Below are 16,464 nucleotides of genomic sequence, written 5' to 3' on the forward strand. Positions count from 1 at the left end.
CAGCCCCCCCGGGAAACACAGCACTGCATGACATTGCCAGTCCTAATCTTGCCCTTAGACAACCCCTTACCTCCTGCCCCAACCCTTGTTTTCCATCCCTTGCTGACTACCTGTTTCTCCCCGCCCCACAGGTTTGCAGGTTGTCCTCAAGTCCATCATGAAGGCGATGGTGCCCCTGCTTCAGATCGGGCTGCTCCTCTTCTTCGCCATCGTGATGTTTGCCATCATCGGGCTGGAGTTCTACATGGGGAAGTTTCACAAAACCTGCTTCTCCAACGAGACAGGTGAGACTGGGGCTTTGCTGCCATCCCAGTGGATTGTCTTGATGTTTCCAGGCCCCATCACCTCATCGGGTTGCTTTCCATCTCCATAAGATGCTTTTCTCCATCCTGCTCTTACGTTGCTTTTCCTTCTCAGTGTTTGCTGTATTCCCTCTGTCTTTACCCCCCTACTCTAAGAGTTGACAGACTTTTTCCCCCCTACAAGCACTGGGACAGATCCTTCTGTCACTTTTACACCCATCTTGATGCTGCTGGGTTGCTGTCAGTCTACACAAGAGTGAGATGAAGGTGCTTAGGACCTCCTGGTATGGGAGACTTCTTTTTCATAAGAGACATGCAGAAACAAATTCCGGTGGTTCCAGCTTGTTGAAGGGTTGGTTTTTGTTTCAGTTTGTTGGTCTCTGTTCACATTTTCAGTGGGTTTCGCTCTCTGAACAGTTTTCTGACTGGGGAATTTCTTTGGAAGGTTTCTGGGGTATGAGAACATCAGTGAGATCAGGAAGGGTGAAAAGACTGGGAGCAAGGAAAGGAAAAAAAAAAAAAAGAAAAAGAAAAAGAAAAAAAATGTAAATAAATGGAAGGCAAGGGACCCTCTGATGGAGAAGGGATAAAAATGTCCTTCAAACAGGGCAGGGCAGGGAGTGGTCATGAAGGTGAATAGGAAGAGGGTCTGGTGAGGGGCACCGTGCAGCCTTGGCAGCACAGCAGGTGCTCAGGCTCAGCGAATTTGTTTCAATTTAAAAGCACACAGACAAACAAAAGCCATTTTTTCCCCATGTAATTTTTTAATATTCCTGTTAGAGTAGTGCTAATATGTGCTGATTATCTGGACTATCCACAGATGGAAATATTGTTCCTGTCTCCAAAAGATTGCAATTTAAGGTATAATTGACTGTCTTTAAAGCACAGTCTTGTATTTTCAGTGATTATCACTAATAGGTCTTCATATTGATTTATTTATATGCATTCAAATGGTAATAAAAGAACATCCCAGCCAAATCTCTGGGCATCCTTCGCAAGGCTTTATAACAAACAACAACATGGAAATAGTTTAATATATTCAGTTTACACAGAGCTTTGCAAAAGCAGGGAGAAATTGTTCTCTTGCTTATGTTCATTAGCAAAACAGAACACAACTTGTAAAGGACAGTCAGGTGTTTAGAGATTGCTTGCAAGCAAAACATGGTGCTTCCTGGAAGAAGTGAATTTTCAGGCTGGATTTGTAGGAGAGGAAAATCTTGTTGCTGTGCGTGTGTTTGGTGCCAAGCAGAAGAGGCCTCAGCTCACTGCGACGTCTCAGGCTACTGCAGCGGTCACAGAGGAAAAACACCGGCGACAGCGTCGGTGTGTAGGATGTAGCAACGTTCTTGCTGAGGTGGGGAAGGAGGAAGCACTTCTGAAGAGGTTTGCATTTTCAAGGGGTGTTGTCACATCTGTTGAATTGCATCCCTGGAATGAGATGGGTGAGTTCTTGCAGCCCTGGTTTGCAGGTGGTGGCTGCAGGCTGGGAGCGCTGGGCTCTGCGCCTCGTTCTCTGCTATGGTGGCTGTCGCCAGTGGGCAAAAGAAGAATTCATTTATTTATTTGCCCCTTCAGAAACTGGTTAACTTGATATGGAAAGATAAACCCCAGTGCTGTTCCTGTTCTCTGCAAACAGCTCTCTGACCTCGGTGAAGGCTGAGAGGTCTCCATGCCAAGCTGGGGGCTGAGGACAGAATTGCCACATGTACAAATTGGGTGTAAGTGGCTGCTGCTTGCTGGGGGGGCCCAGATAGGAGTTGGGAGCACAGCCAAAAGATGCTGCTGTGCACCTTGCATCGTGGCATCGCGGTACCTGGAGGCTCGGCGGCAGCACAGGCTGGCGGTGCAGAAGGCACCTGCGCTTACGGGCACTGCCCCTGCTTTTCTTGAGGGGAAATGCGTCCATTGTTGGGCGAATTACGGGGATCGATTCGAGCTGCTGCGCAGGAAACGGCGCGGTGGTGTTTCTGGAAGGGCAGGGCAGCGAGGCTTCCTGGCCCTGCGGTCCCCTGTGAGCGGAGCAGCCGCGCATCCCGCGGTGCCGTCAGCCCAGCCGTTCGCTCCTAAGTGCTCGTCGGCTCCGAAGAGGTGCATTAACGAGCCCAGGCCTGATACCACGGGCTCCAAAGGCTGACTTCAGCGTGGAAATGTGAACCTCATTAAAGAGATGCCTCTGTCAAAGGGTGGCAGATTAGCGAATGAGGGCTTGCTCACGCTGGTTTCTGTTCTAAATCCCCAAAGTGAGCAAATTCCGGAGATTTTCCCTGGAATTGGGAGCCAGATGAGTGGTACCAGCCATGACTTCAGCTCACTGTGGAGGTGTCAGCAGTAAATGTTGCTGCAGCCCTGACAGCCCGGCAGCCCTGGGTAGGTCAGTAATAGTCTGCACCAGAGGGATGCTGGGGACCAAAATACGGCAAATGGGTCATTCAGGGCTGCTGCCACTCAGACGGACAGACTGTTCTGAGCCAGTGAAAACACCTCTTAATTTTGATGAAAAATGGATAAAAAAAAAATAATTTTCTTTTTCCAGTGCCTGACTTGCTTTCCTCTCCCTGCATCATCTATGCAGCCTACTCTGCTGACACAGGGGTTTTAAGCGACTGCCCTCTGTGGCTCCTCACCCAGCCCAAGTGCCCTGAAGCTGAAGGAGAAAAGAGGAAAGGAGAACATCATGTTTATTAACCCCCTTTTTTCCTTGGCACTCCCATTTCTTCCCGTTTCTTCCCCAGCCGTGGGAGCAGGGACTGGTTCTGGTCCGTCAGCATCTCTCTCTCAAAAAGAACAAGGATGTGCGTCGCATTTTCAGAGCACCACCTGGTAACAAAAGGCCAAACAGAGAGAAAACTGGATCCTTTGTTAAGGCACGCTCACGAACGGTCTGCAAGAGCCAGATTTGATATTTTCTTTGTGCAGCCCTGTCTCACCAAGCCCTTACGAAAGCCTGTGGTGACCCATATGGGAGCTGGGGAGAGATGCCCTGCTTTAAGGTGTTGAGTCAACAGGAAAATGTCGCACACGCACACACACACACGTCCTGCAGCCAGTGACGGTCTTGTTTTCCTCCTGCAGGCTTTGCTCTATGGAATGATTACTCCTAATTATTGTTAGCGCTGATTTTGTTTCCCCCCTGGTGAATTTGATTTTGTGGAGTTTGTTGCTCCATTACCATAACATGTCACTTTTAAAACCATTTAATATTTCCAGAATTGCATCTCTGTGTAAATAGGAACATTGCTTAGTGTATTTATTTGCTTTAGAAAAATAAAGTGCTGGGTTTTCCAACTGCTCTCTGTTGGTGCTGACGATGTCTCTGGAGGGCTGCAATGCGTCACAGCTGGCCCTGGAAGACATGGGCCACTCTTTTGGCCGTCTCTGGAGGTCCTTAACTACAACAGACTTTTTCTTCCTTGCTTCCCTGGGTCTGTGGAGTGACCCCTGCTGCAGTCAAGCTGGTAGCAGGATGCTTCCTCTGCCAGCATTGCCCTTTGGGCAGAAACACAAAGCTTACAGTGGGGCTGGAGCTGTTGGTGTACTGCCTTGTAATGCAGCCAGAGGCTCCCCATGCAGCTGTGGTCCAGCGTCTGGACAGCTCTGGGGCCATCTGCAAGCAGCTCTTGTGTAAGGCACGAGTGCAGAACCTGCCCTTGTGTTATAATGTTATAGTGCCAATATTTAGCACTTTAATACACCTTTATGCAGCATAGCTGTGTCTCAGTGTCTCTTTGTTTGCACCATTCCCATGCCTTTGTTTTTACTTCACTGTGCTTTTTGTGTGTGTGTGTTTTTCTCATTTGTGGCACTAACAGTCGTGGTTTAGAGATGGAACTCGATAGGTCAGGTTGGACAAGCTGATCTTGAAAGTCTTTTCCAACCCATGTTATCATGGCTCTGAGATTCTACATATGACATGGCTGAAGAATTAATTGCAAATTGTGAGCACTTTGGGGTTAGCTCTGCTCCACCCTGCCATTAAACTGCCACCTTATAGCACGGCAGGATATACATGTAAATGCTCACGAGTGTAACATCTTGTACATGCCCAGAGTGGCACAAGGAAGCCTGAAATATAACCCAGTCTCATGTGATGGCACAAGGAGGACACGGCAGCACCAGCTGCCTTGCCTGGCTTTGGTCGGTGACTTTTTCTCCCCTCTGCTCTCCCCTGCAGGCGACGAGGTGGGAGATTTTCCTTGCGGAGAGGAGCCCCCTGCCAGGCAGTGTGAGGTTGGGACGACCTGCAGGGAGTACTGGCAAGGGCCCAACTACGGCATCACCAACTTCGACAACATCCTCTTTGCTGTGCTCACCGTCTTCCAGTGCATCACCATGGAGGGATGGACCGACATCCTCTACAACGTGAGTCTGCTGATGGGGCTGTACGACTGTGGGGGTGCTGGTACGGCTTGCACTAGTTTAAGAATGGTTTGCAGGACAAAGAAGTCAGTTTGTGCTTGTGCTTTTTTTTTTTTTTTCTTATTGATTAGCAGCTGAAGGTTTCCTCTCTCAGTTGGGTCCAGCCTTTGTGATAGGCTTTGTAATCTGCAGCAATGAACGGTGAGGGCTGGATTTTTGCATAGAGATTCAGTACTGATTTTGACAACATCAGTACAATTTTGCAAAGCCCTATCCATCACCTTCATGCCTGGCATGACCCTGGCTAAAGAGAAGATACGCCAGGCTGAATTGTGTCAGTAGGGCCTCTGCTGCCTCCAGCTCTGCCAGCCAGAACCATGACTGTTGCAACCACTCAAGGTCAAAACCTCTCGGTCAGTTTTATTGCTCTCCTTCTTAAAAAGGTGGAACAACCCCACACAAACAACTGAATGACTTTGTATTTCTGGTAGTGTAATGCTGTCGCTTGTGTCTGTAATTTATACTTAGGCTTTTGAGGTGTCCTGTACTGAGGCAAGCTCCTAATCTTTGCCTTCTTTGTGGACCAGGAGGTGATTTACACAGGCTGGGAATAGATCCCTCCGGCTGGTTTCCAGCGACTGTATTCTATTTTCTTGTGAAGTGTGCCCAGCCTCTCTATGGGAGTCAGCAGGGACTTGTGTGCCTGTCGCAGACCTGTTGTCCCCAGCTTCATGCTTTGCTTGGATCTTCCCATATTTCCAGTATTTCCACAGTGGGTGTAACAGGTTGGGGGATGGTCTGTCCGGTTTGTACTCTCATTTTCGGTGGTAGTAAAGGGCTTTGTCAAGTCCAGGGGCATGAAGGAGAGAGCACTTTCCAACTCACTTTAGGAATGATGATAATTTAGCAATGATGATGATTTAGCAATGTATGCCTGCAGCAGCTGCTGCTTTCTGTTGACTGCATGGGGACAGGCGGTGAGACAGCTACGTGTGGAAGATCTGAATTACCCCACCCTGTCTTAGACAAAAGTGCTAATGTGGAAAAATAACTGGAGTAGGCATTAATAGATCATTTCAGTGTCTGGTAGGACGACAAAATATTCAGTCTACTACATTATAGACTCTGGACCCATGCTGGGCTCGTTTGCAGACCTTCCTGTGAGGGTTTCTGTAGCAACAGGAGAGTATTATTAATATCAACCACAGTAAATTGCAAGGTACAATTCTGCTGTGTTTGAAGCCAATATATCTGATTTATTACCTTTACCGTTTGTTGCTCAGTTCCTTCATTTCTTCCAAGTCTTTGCCTTAGAGTGATCTCAAGAAGGGCTCATTTCCCCATTGCATGCCCTCCCCTTGCCCTGAAACTTCATCACACAACCGGTTTCTCCTACTCTCATTCAACAATCCCACTGCCTCCTTCTACTGCCAACTGTTGTAAGAAAAGCCCATTAGCATCCTGGCTGGAATTGATTAATCAATATGTGGTGTATTAGATCATCTTCTCCCAAACTGCCTTTTGTACCATACGCAAAAAAAAAAAAAAGAAAAAAAAAGAGAGAGAGCTTAGTATTGGGATATTGATTTTGGGGGTTGCTTTGAAAATTATTATAGTATCATTTTAGATGTCCATTAATCTAATTGGAAACAGATGCCTGGATGAGATGCAGTACATATTTGCTGTACAATGCCAGGCTTTGTACAGCTCTTGCCTCAGACCCCGGGTTAGGTTGTAATGGTTGGTGGGTTCACATCTCTGATAGATATGAGGATCTCTGGATGGTCTTGCAGGGTGGAGGATGAGCAGTGTGTGTAGTGTTACTGGGCCACTTGGCAGGCTGCACACAGCCGACACCAGCAGCCAGCTCTGCCCCCTTCTTTGGCCCTCCCCTCCACGCTGTCACCCCGTCCTGTGCTGCTCTGCTTGCTGAAGAGCTGGCTGTGCTTTTGCAGGTTAGCAGCCAAGGAAAGGTGTGGGTGGAGAGAAGATCCACTTTGTACAGTCCTTAACTTTTTCACGGCTTCAGTCATCTGCTGTTTTCTGGCTGCTTGGCTTTTATCTTGGTTTATTCTGTGCCCACTCTAGGTTTGTCAAATGTAAAAATGAAACAAAAGCCCAAAGCTTGCTGCAGCAATGACTGCAAGCCTGGTGTGGCGAGTGTCTGTGGATGCAGAGGTAGCAGCAGTGCAAAATCCAGTCCTTCCAGCACTGCTCAGCCCTGCCTGTGCTTGTCAGTAATGCTGTTGGAATTAGCTGGGTTCCTATGGGACCCATACTGGATTATCATAAGACGTTGCCACATGCATTCAGAATAATTTTGCAGAGATTAAATGAATTTTCCTGCTAGCCTCAGCCTCTGGTCTCCTTAAGGAAACCTGCGTTCCCCAGGTGTCAGAGCTGAGCTATGAACCTCCTTTCAATGTGTTGCTTAAGATTCGCAAAAGGCAGTGGGACTGCAAGATGCAGTCTATGTAAACTGTGACTATGCATTAATAAGGAGAAAAGCTGGGGTTTCTTGTCCTGCTAACTAGACACCTGACTACATCCTCCTCAGGCTCAGCCTTAACCCAGCCATTGTATGACCACTGCCACAGGCTGGGCTTGCTTGGCTGGGGTAGGTTTGTGGCCTTGTCTTTGCAAGCCCTTTCCCTTCCTGCTGTTAAAGCAGATGGCCCTGCACGGGGTCCATTCTTAGAGCTGAAATCCCTTCGATGCCAGGCAGTCTAGGATGGAGACCCATTATGGGGAAGTTGAGGTTACAGACTGCTTCCTTAATGGGCCATTCATTTCCTTCTGCAAAACAGTGATAGATTGATGGCCCTGCATCAATGGGGCTTTGCTGTTGCTCCTCTTTTCCTGCTATGGCCTTTTATGTGGGGTGCTAAGAGCAGCTAGGTTTTTCTTTTTCTTTGCAGTCATGATGGCTGGGGTGGGTCGCAGGGTGAGACATGCTTCACCAGTACTGCAGTAACTTAACCAAGGGACAGAGCTGGCTCTGTCCTGAAAGCAGCTCTGAGACAGAAAAATAAGCCTGCTAGATGCTGGCTCTGTGGTGGCAACAGGCAAGCTGAGGAGTTCTGTGTAAACTGATGCTCACAAAAGAGGGAGCTTGGGCTTGAGTTGGATGGTTTGGCTCAGGTTTTTCCAAAGGTTCCAGTGGGAGGTTCTTTGCGAGGACTATTTAGTCATTTCCAAAGGATTGAGATGACTTCACAGGTGGTACAGATACAGCCTTCATGCAGATTTAGAGAAAAATACCATCAAAGGCAAGGCTTTGCAGTAAGTAATCTACCTCGTGAATATTCGCTCCTTCTCCTGTGATAAATTGAGGAATTAGGAGGTCAGGGAGAATACTAGTTCACAAATCTCAGCCCAATTTTTCCTTGCCGATCCACTGTTTAGACTTTCATGGAGTTACATTTTAATTGGGGCCAATGAAAGCTTTCTAGCAAGCCTTTATCTGGAAGGTGATTTATGCTCGAAGCAAAAAGACTGAATCATCAATCAGGTGAAATGCTTTGAGAGTAAGCTGGGGAAAACTCCCTCCTGAATCAGCAGTGCAATAGCATCAGAGCAATATCTCCAAATAAGCACTTCTGTGAGCTGCAGACTTGTCAGCTGTGGCCTGTTCCTACTCAAAAAGGTCCAAGGAGCAACAGGTGATTTAGGGAAGCTGCTGTGTCCTGAGGACGGGAGACAAGGAAGCACCTTTTCTCTTGCAAATGAAGTGCATTCTAGGCTTTCAGCATGATCTGGAAATACATTAAAACAGAATAAATTGTCATTATTTTTCTCCACGGTGAGAGGACTAAATGTCACAGTCTGGTGTTGTGAACAGTGTTTTTTGTTTTTTTTTTTTTTTTTTTTTTTGGTGTAGTCCAGTGCAGGCAGATCAGAGATCCCTTAAGTACAGGCAGAGCATCTTCTAGATTGGGAAAGTAGGGAAAGTCTGCCTAGAGCACCAGTCCCTGTGGGCAGCAATGCTGTTCAAGTACAAGGTGCTCTGGAGTAGCAACCCCTTTTATTTTATTTTTTTTTTTGGTGCAACTGGGACTAGTTTAGTCCCACAGCAGTCTAGAGACAGGTGTGCCTCTCAGCAACATGGAGCAGCCCAGCTCCTGCACCGGGCTGATGCATCCCACTTTGGTGGTGCTGATGCGGGGCTCTGCATGCCTCTGCTGCTCAGGATAGGCGCTTCCCATGGTAAGTAAAGCTCACCTAGAGCATCACACTAGGGCTGGGAGTGATGTAAAACAGCAGGGGTTGTGGTGTCTGCTTCACTTGTGCCTCAGAGCACCGTTATTGTGATAAGTAGTAATTGGTGAGCAGACTGTCTCTTGGGACTGTTATGTAAATGTATTAATTAGTGCTCATAAAGTTCTTTAATATGCTAACTATTACCACGCTGCACTTGTTCTCATGCTGTAAGCATAGCTGTCAATGTTGGCACTGCTGAGGGAGGAGAACACCTCCAGTGATGGATTCCAAGTTGCTGGCAAACCAAGGTGCAGGGACAAGGTAAAGAAAACCGAAGCGAAGTACTGGGGACACGTATGGAGGTGGGATAAAATAATGCATATGGTCAGCAAGAGAAAACGTGGTGCCCCTGGCATGCGAGCCCTTTAAAAACAGGGCAGATAAAGCTCTCAAGAAGATTTTGCTTGAGGCAAATCTGTCCCAACCTTCCTCCACACATAGTTTTCTAATTAAATAATGGTATTTTGGATCATCTTGATTGTGCTCAGCATTTGTGAATAGTCATGATTCTTCTCTTGCATACTGCTGATATAGGCTGTGTTAGGAGGTATACGATTTTTAAAGAGATGATAGTGTAATTCCTGGTTTTCTCTCTATAGCAATGATTCTCAGCTTTTGCCATGCAAGGACCTTGAATCCATCATTCTCTTCCCTTTGATCCCGATTACTGTGGGAACCTCACCTTGTTTAACGAAGTGAGAAAACCTAGGAAGTGTTGTGCCTGCCTACAAACTCCCCCATGTAAAACACCGCTTTGCTACCCTATGTAACAGCATCAATTACTCTGCTGAGCCTGTAACTGGATGGGAGAGAGACATTGGTAACCTTAAATGGGATTGCTACACCAGACATAACACCGTAGCTGTGGTTAGCTGGGGCTCAATGCTTTCTGTTATATACTCAGGGGTTTGGAAAAGTTTTTGAGCTCTGCTCTGTGGTCGTTACACAGCCAGCCCTGCTCACGCTACCCATACGTACCCCTCTGTGGGTGCAGTCGTGCCTTCGCAGTGAAGGTGTGGGTTGAGTTTCCAAGGAGCTGAGGAGCGAGGTTTGGAGCTTTGTGGTCCCAGCTCTCCTACAGAAAATCATGGGTCAGACCTCAAGCTGGTAGAAGTCTTGATGTTGACTTTCAAAGAGCTGGGTTTTCACCTTTTATCTTTCCTCTGCAGGAGCTCAAAGATACATGGTGGAATTTGCTTTGCAAAATAGGGACTCCTTGCAGGAAAGGAAAAATGTCAAAGAGTACACTCACTCTCTTTTGATCTTAATGGCAAGAGATTTTCCTGTTTCTTCTATTTCCTACTGTCAAATATTAGTGTCCAGTGGGTATTTCAAGACTGTGGACTGGGCCTAACCTAATATGCTTGTAAGTAGGAATGAGCAGTTCAAATAAAATGTAAGTTTACCCTAAATTGGATCCCAACTAGAACTATACCCTCACTGAATTTAGAATAGCTCATGATTCACTTGGTATTTTTCATTCTCTTTTGTGTCTTTCAATTTCCTGATTCCTATAAAGATACAGAAAGGGAAGGTCAGGATGTAATTATTGTTCTACCTCCAGCCCAACCATAGGTGGTGGATGTGTTGGAAATGTAGAGGTTGAAGGGTATCTGTTTTACCCAAATATCATAAAGCAGCATCCCCTCACCTTGGAGACTTGGTGCTAAGGTTCCTCTTGGCTTGTTGCCTGCTTGTGAAATTCTTCCTGGCCTGGAGAGCCTCTGCACTTTCAGGCACCTCTTAAACCTGTCAGTTAAGGCTTACAAGTGGCTTTTTGCTGGCCATTCGCTCACGATTGTGGTTTCCTGTGAGGTTATGCACTTGCCTTTGCTAATGCGTGACTGTCATGCCTGCTTTGGTGTAGCAGCAAGAGCAACAGCAAACCCTGTGGGACTCGGTGGAGGTGGCTTTGAAACTGCTCCTCTCTGCTAAATCACCTAATGTGCTGCTGGCTGTTAGCAGTGACCTGCAGCCAGTCTGCAAAGCACAAATCTGTAATAGCTAGATACTGAGCTGGATGAGGATAAATGAGGCTTTGTTTACGGTGCTGTTTGTGTGGCCTGGGGCTGGCAGCCTGCTCTGGCTGAGGGGGTTTGTGATGGTTCAGCCTCCTGTGCTCATGCTTTGTGTGTGTGCATCAGCTCTCCTTGTTCTGAATTAACGTTTCAAGGGATAAAACTGTTTAGCCAGCAAAAGCATGGCCAGCCAGGAAAAGGGAAAAAAATATTGGTTAAAATGCTTTTTTTTATGTTTTCAGCAGGAAGACTAAGGATAACGGAAGGTTTTGTTTTGCCATGTTGAATCATACAACACCTTTCTGACAAGGTTTCTTTTTCATTCTGCACTCAGTGTTGTGTCTGAGGGGCAAGATCTGCTCTGCCTAAATCTGGGATGCCAGGACCTGGGGCTGGGAAAAGCAGTGCCCCCAAAACCAAAGAGCTTGGCTTTAGCACCTGCACCACAGCAACAAGACCACAGTGCAGCATTTAAAAAAAAGGATGCTCTGCCTTTACTTTGGCTTTCTGAAATGTGTTGCATGAACTGAAATGCTGTCTGTGAATGCAGCATTTGCCTAAAAGCTGGAATGTGAGTGCAGGGAGTATGTATGGATATGGCATAAAACTGTCTAGGGGACAGATCACCTCTGGGACTTGGTGTTTTCCAATGCTAAACTTTTACCATCACTGTGAAGTTGCTCTGGGAAATGTGCTGAGAGCCGAGGGAGATGCCCAGGTCCAAGCAGTGGTGGCAGAGCTGGCAGTGCACATGTAACATGTGCTGGAGTCAGGCACTGAATGGATGTGGGAGCTGAGCTCCTGTGCCAGGCTTAGGTGCTGTGTGGATGTGCTCGTGCTCTTTTCCTCCCTGCAGTCTCATGGAGAAGGGAAAATCCCCTAATGTTGTTAGTGTTAAATTGTATTTACTATTCAGTTAGGATGACTGTAATCTGCTAATAGGAGTCAGCCATTTTCTATGTGCTCACAAGGGTGATGGATAACTCCCAGCCTCTCACTGCTGCTGTGGGGGAAGTGTTGATTTCTGGTGCTTTGGTATAACCGATCACTGGCAGGAATATTTGGCAGCAATGGCAGAATGAGGAGCAGCGAGCCAAGAGTCTGGCAGCAACTCTAAGCGCAGGATTGGTGCGATAGTGAAATAGCTGGGAGAGAAGAAGGGAGAAAGCCTTTCTTGTTCCCTACTGCTCAGTGGGGGCTGCAGATTGGTGCTGGTGCTGGAAGTCTGCTAGAGGACCTACCTAGGAATGACCAAGCCCATGTAAGAAAGGTACAGAGCAGAGCAGCTAAGCCTTTAATTCAAGCACAAAACCACGCTGGAAGTTCTAGCTGCAGTTTTGCCACGTGTGAAACTCATCCTGATGGAAGGGGCAGGTGGTCAGGGCAATGTCCGTGCCCCATTTATACCTCTTCTGGGGTCTTGGGTGGGTCAGTGTGTAAGACCTTCTTCCCACTGGTTATAGAGGTCTGGATTTCACCCATGCTTCCTGCTCGACTTAAGCCTGTTCCATCCTCATTGTGTAGTTGCAATATATGTTTGGTTTGAGTAGTGGGGAGGATTGTTATTGTGTAGGAAAATGAATCTTTTAGGTCAATGTTCATTCATTTAGATTGTTATCATCATTTGATTGCGACAGTCACATAGTCCTCAGCATCTTTCCCAGATTTCAAAAATTCTTTTATAAACAGAACCACCTACTGTTTGTGTCCTGCTGCCAAGCAGCAGCCTAACGGCAATGTGAAAATAACTAAATTCTTCATGTCTTAAAACCCTCCATGGAGCTCCATGTCCAAACCATCCCAAGCATCTTGCTCATGAGCAGAAGGTGGATTGGGTTTCTCCCTTGCATTTCCCACAGAGCAAAATCCAACACCAGGTTTTGGGGTAGCATGTTTATTACTAAAGAGACCTAGTTGGATGCGTGTAATATATAGCAGTATAATAAATTGGTGTGTTCATCAGCAGGCTTGTAGCTCAGCTGAAAATCCTGCGGAGAGCACAGAATGAGCAGCACAACCTTTACCTGCTCAGTTGAATTTCTCTGCTGGCTCCTGAGATGAACCTTTGTGGTAGATGGAGGAATCTGCACGCCTGGTGGGTCCTTGGGGGATGATGACCTGTCTGTACAACAGACTTCTGCTCTCAGTTCTGCCTTGGCTGATATCCATTTATTCATGCTTTCCTCCCCCTCCCACTAGATTTTGGAGGGCTGTAGGGCCTGTTTGCCAAAGGGCTGAAGTCCTAGATCTTTTAGAGATGTAGTATTACTGTATGGCATGCTTTGCATGCTTCCTCATCCAGAAAGTTTTGTTTAAATCCAAAGTTATTATAACAGAAAACGGGGAGATTGTCTAAGGCTAGAATGGCTTTGAAATGTCTAGATGCCAAGACAGGTTTGATGTATTTCTCTGACCGTGCCCGGGTCTCCATCTGTCTGGAAAAACAGACTGTCTGACCCCGTGCCACATGGAAGTTCTCTCTAAGGCTAAAAGGATTGGACATTTCAGCCCTGATTCAGCAGATTACCCTGCTCAGAAAACCACTTGAACAAATGTGTAAAGTTGAGACAGGGTTTAAGTGCCTCGCTGAATTTTCAGCATTTTCTTTAACGTCTCAATGAAGATATGTTCCAAATGACTGTGGGGCAGCCACCCCCAGGCTTTAATGGGAGACGTTTAACATACAGAGCAGGAGAGTGACATACATCATACAAACTTAAAGAGCCCTTTCAACGGAGCAATTGCTCTCTGAAAAGAAATGAAAATCTCTCCAAACAACAGCTTAATCATCTGTGCTTGCCAAGAAGTGAAAACTCCAGCTGAAGAAATTCACTTGCAGCTTGACAACATTACAGCAGCGAGGGTACAAGCAGCTCTCTTACATGCCCAACAATTGGTTTCCTACAAAGGGAAATAAAGGCAGCTGGGTGCTTTCAGAAGCATGCCAGCCTGTTTATGCCATGGCTGATACATCTGTGGTTGAAGTAGAAGAGAATAACAGAACACTTCTTTAAAAGAAGAAAAAGGAGTTAAAAAAAAAAAAAAAAAAAGTGGGGACTTTTTTGCTCCTGTAGACCCTACAGCAACTCAAAATTATCTGCAGCTAGGAGCTACTGCAGAAGAGGCTGGATGTGCACGGGCTTCAGGAGAATGTGTCTTTGTTCTTTGACCTGCAGACAACATGCTCGGGGGCACAGGAGATGAACAGAAGCAGCCCCAAGCCAGGCTGCAGTAATGGGTCCAATGTTGGTGTCCTGGGGTCATGGTGTTGTCTCCAGGCAGCTTGGCAGTGGGGTGAGCAGGATACTCAGTGTGTGGGTGCAAGACAGGCTGGAGGTGCTAGGCAGAGAAAACTGCACAAAGGGTGAGTTTGGGGCTTTTTCCTGCGTTGTGTCAGTGGTAGAGAGGCAGGGAACAGCCTGGTGCTCTATTGGCATGTTTCACAAGGGTGCTGCAACCAGGTGCAAGCCGAAGCTGCTCTTTGGCAGAAGGCGTCATCGTTCTCCTTTGCCTTCCTTCAACTGAGAGATGCCAGCCTCCCTCCTCCTTTCTCCTCCAACAGATAACATTCCCAGGGCTATAGGGACTTTGAAGTGGGGTTTTCATCCAGATGCTTTTTCCAACAACATTGTGCCAAAGTCCAGCAAACACTCTGCAGCTCTCTTTCAGGAGGAAATTGCCCAGTAAGTGTGGAAAGCAACATGCTCATGAAACAAGAGAAACTCTACATCCACCTTACCTGGTGTCCAGATGTGGTGGTTTTACCATGCTAGGCAGCTAAACACCACAACTGCTCTCTCACTCCCCCTCCTTAGATGAGGAGGGGAAGAAGTAAAGTAAAGAACAACTCACAGGTTGAGATAAGGATAATTTGCTTTCCATGCTGCTGCAGGGAAAGTTGACATCCCAGCCAGACCCAGTACACCAGACTGAAAAGTCACGGGTGAGAGTGTCTGCATGGGTATAGCCCATTGAATTGGCTGTTATGCTGCCATTTAGCAGGATTAAACCAGTTATCATTTAGCTGGATTAAAAACATATGCTTATTTGTTTCCCAACAGTGAAGCAGGTAAATTTGGAGCAATTATGCCATGCAGGGCTTGTGGTGCCGTAGCCAGGCATTGAGCTCGCTGGCCAGAGGTCGGTCAGCTCCTCACAGGACCAAGGAGTAATTATTGGGACAGCCTAAAGTGTGGCGAGACCTTCTGGCAGAGACCAGGCTTGCACAGCTGCTCTATACGGCATGGGAGGAAGCCAAGACCAAAAAAAATAAAAGGATATTTCCAGCTTTCTTGACAAGATGCTTCCCAGCAGGACAGGTGTAAGCATTTGAACTCATCTGGCTTTTAATAAGTTATCTGCTGATCAACACAGCCAAAAAGCTGGGCATGTGTTCGTTTTAGGGTTGATTTGTTTATGAGCATAGTCTGTGGCAAAATCTTTGGCTGGTTGTCCCATGAGTGCCCCTCCCAGTGAACGCTGTTGGAATATGGAGAACGGCTTTGGGCTGGTTTCATAATTTTCTGCATATTTAATGATTTATACCATAGTAAATAATTTCACACTTAAGATTTGGAATCTCACAGTTTTCATTCAAATATGGAACAATCTGTCAAGTCTCATGGTTAAGAAAATATATATATTCTTCCTTTAGCAGACAATCCTTCCCCTTTTACAGTCTACATAAAACCTTGTAAAACATCTTTAGGTGGAGAAAAAAGGATCTTGACCAGCTACCACTTTTTTTTTTTTTTTTTTTTTTTTTTGTCTGAAACAGGATAAAGGTGGTGATAAAACAGTTTTGGACTCCTGCCCTGAGCAGTAGGGTTTGCATTAACAAAGAATTGTTGGACTTGAAGATTTTGCTGTGTTTTGAAGTTTGTGTGGCCAAACTCTCAGCTCTAGCTCTTTCTGTGGGCTGTAGAGAGATCTTCAAGTACATTTTTTGCTTATAATGGACTAGAGGAGAAGCTGTATAGCTAAAGGTATTCTCATTAGAAGACAAAATGAGAAGGTGGCCTGACCCAAATAGATCCATGCTCTGCACAAACCCAATTCTCTGCTGAGGAATGCACATGTACAATAGTCTATTGTTCATATTTTATGCAATAGAATCAAGAATTTAATTCATTTCAACAGTTTTCTGGTATTGAAAATTTCTCGGGAAGGTTTTGCCTGCGATGTTTGGAGGGAAAATCAGTGCTTGAGGTATAAAGGCTTTATTCTTCCAGGAAGACTCTAGATCTACATTGACGACGACAAGCAAGCCTGTACACTATTCTGAGGACTGTCGTTATATGCAGTGATTTTGGGACATTGATCCACAATTTCCCATGGTTATTGTCAGAAAATGATTGAGTATTGGTTTCTTTGTTAAGTGTTCTGGGAATCAGTCCGTGTGACCAGCTCTGTCCTGCTGACTTAGGGGTACAGGCCACAGGGGCTGCTGAGCGAAAGCTTATTCTGCATCAACTCACCACACCAACAGAATTCATATTGTGGTCTGAATGAATCTTTATGTAAATATC

At 46.3% G+C, this 16,464-nt stretch overlaps 1 protein-coding gene across 7 annotated transcripts in view; it reads left to right on the forward strand.

Moving 5' to 3' along the window:
- Window positions 1–16,464, forward strand: part of LOC101794161 (voltage-dependent N-type calcium channel subunit alpha-1B) — a 297,197-nt gene that overhangs the window by 120,661 nt on the left and 160,072 nt on the right. For all 7 annotated transcript variants that reach the window (XM_072025248.1, XM_072025247.1, XM_072025249.1 and 4 more), the window contains 2 exons: window positions 132–284; window positions 4,474–4,661. In XM_072025248.1, coding sequence (XP_071881349.1) covers window positions 132–284; window positions 4,474–4,661 — 341 coding nt within the window. The remainder of the gene's footprint in view (window positions 1–131; window positions 285–4,473; window positions 4,662–16,464) is intronic.

This window comes from Anas platyrhynchos, chromosome 18 (assembly GCF_047663525.1).
Source record: "Anas platyrhynchos isolate ZD024472 breed Pekin duck chromosome 18, IASCAAS_PekinDuck_T2T, whole genome shotgun sequence".
Lineage (NCBI taxonomy): Eukaryota > Metazoa > Chordata > Aves > Anseriformes > Anatidae > Anas > Anas platyrhynchos.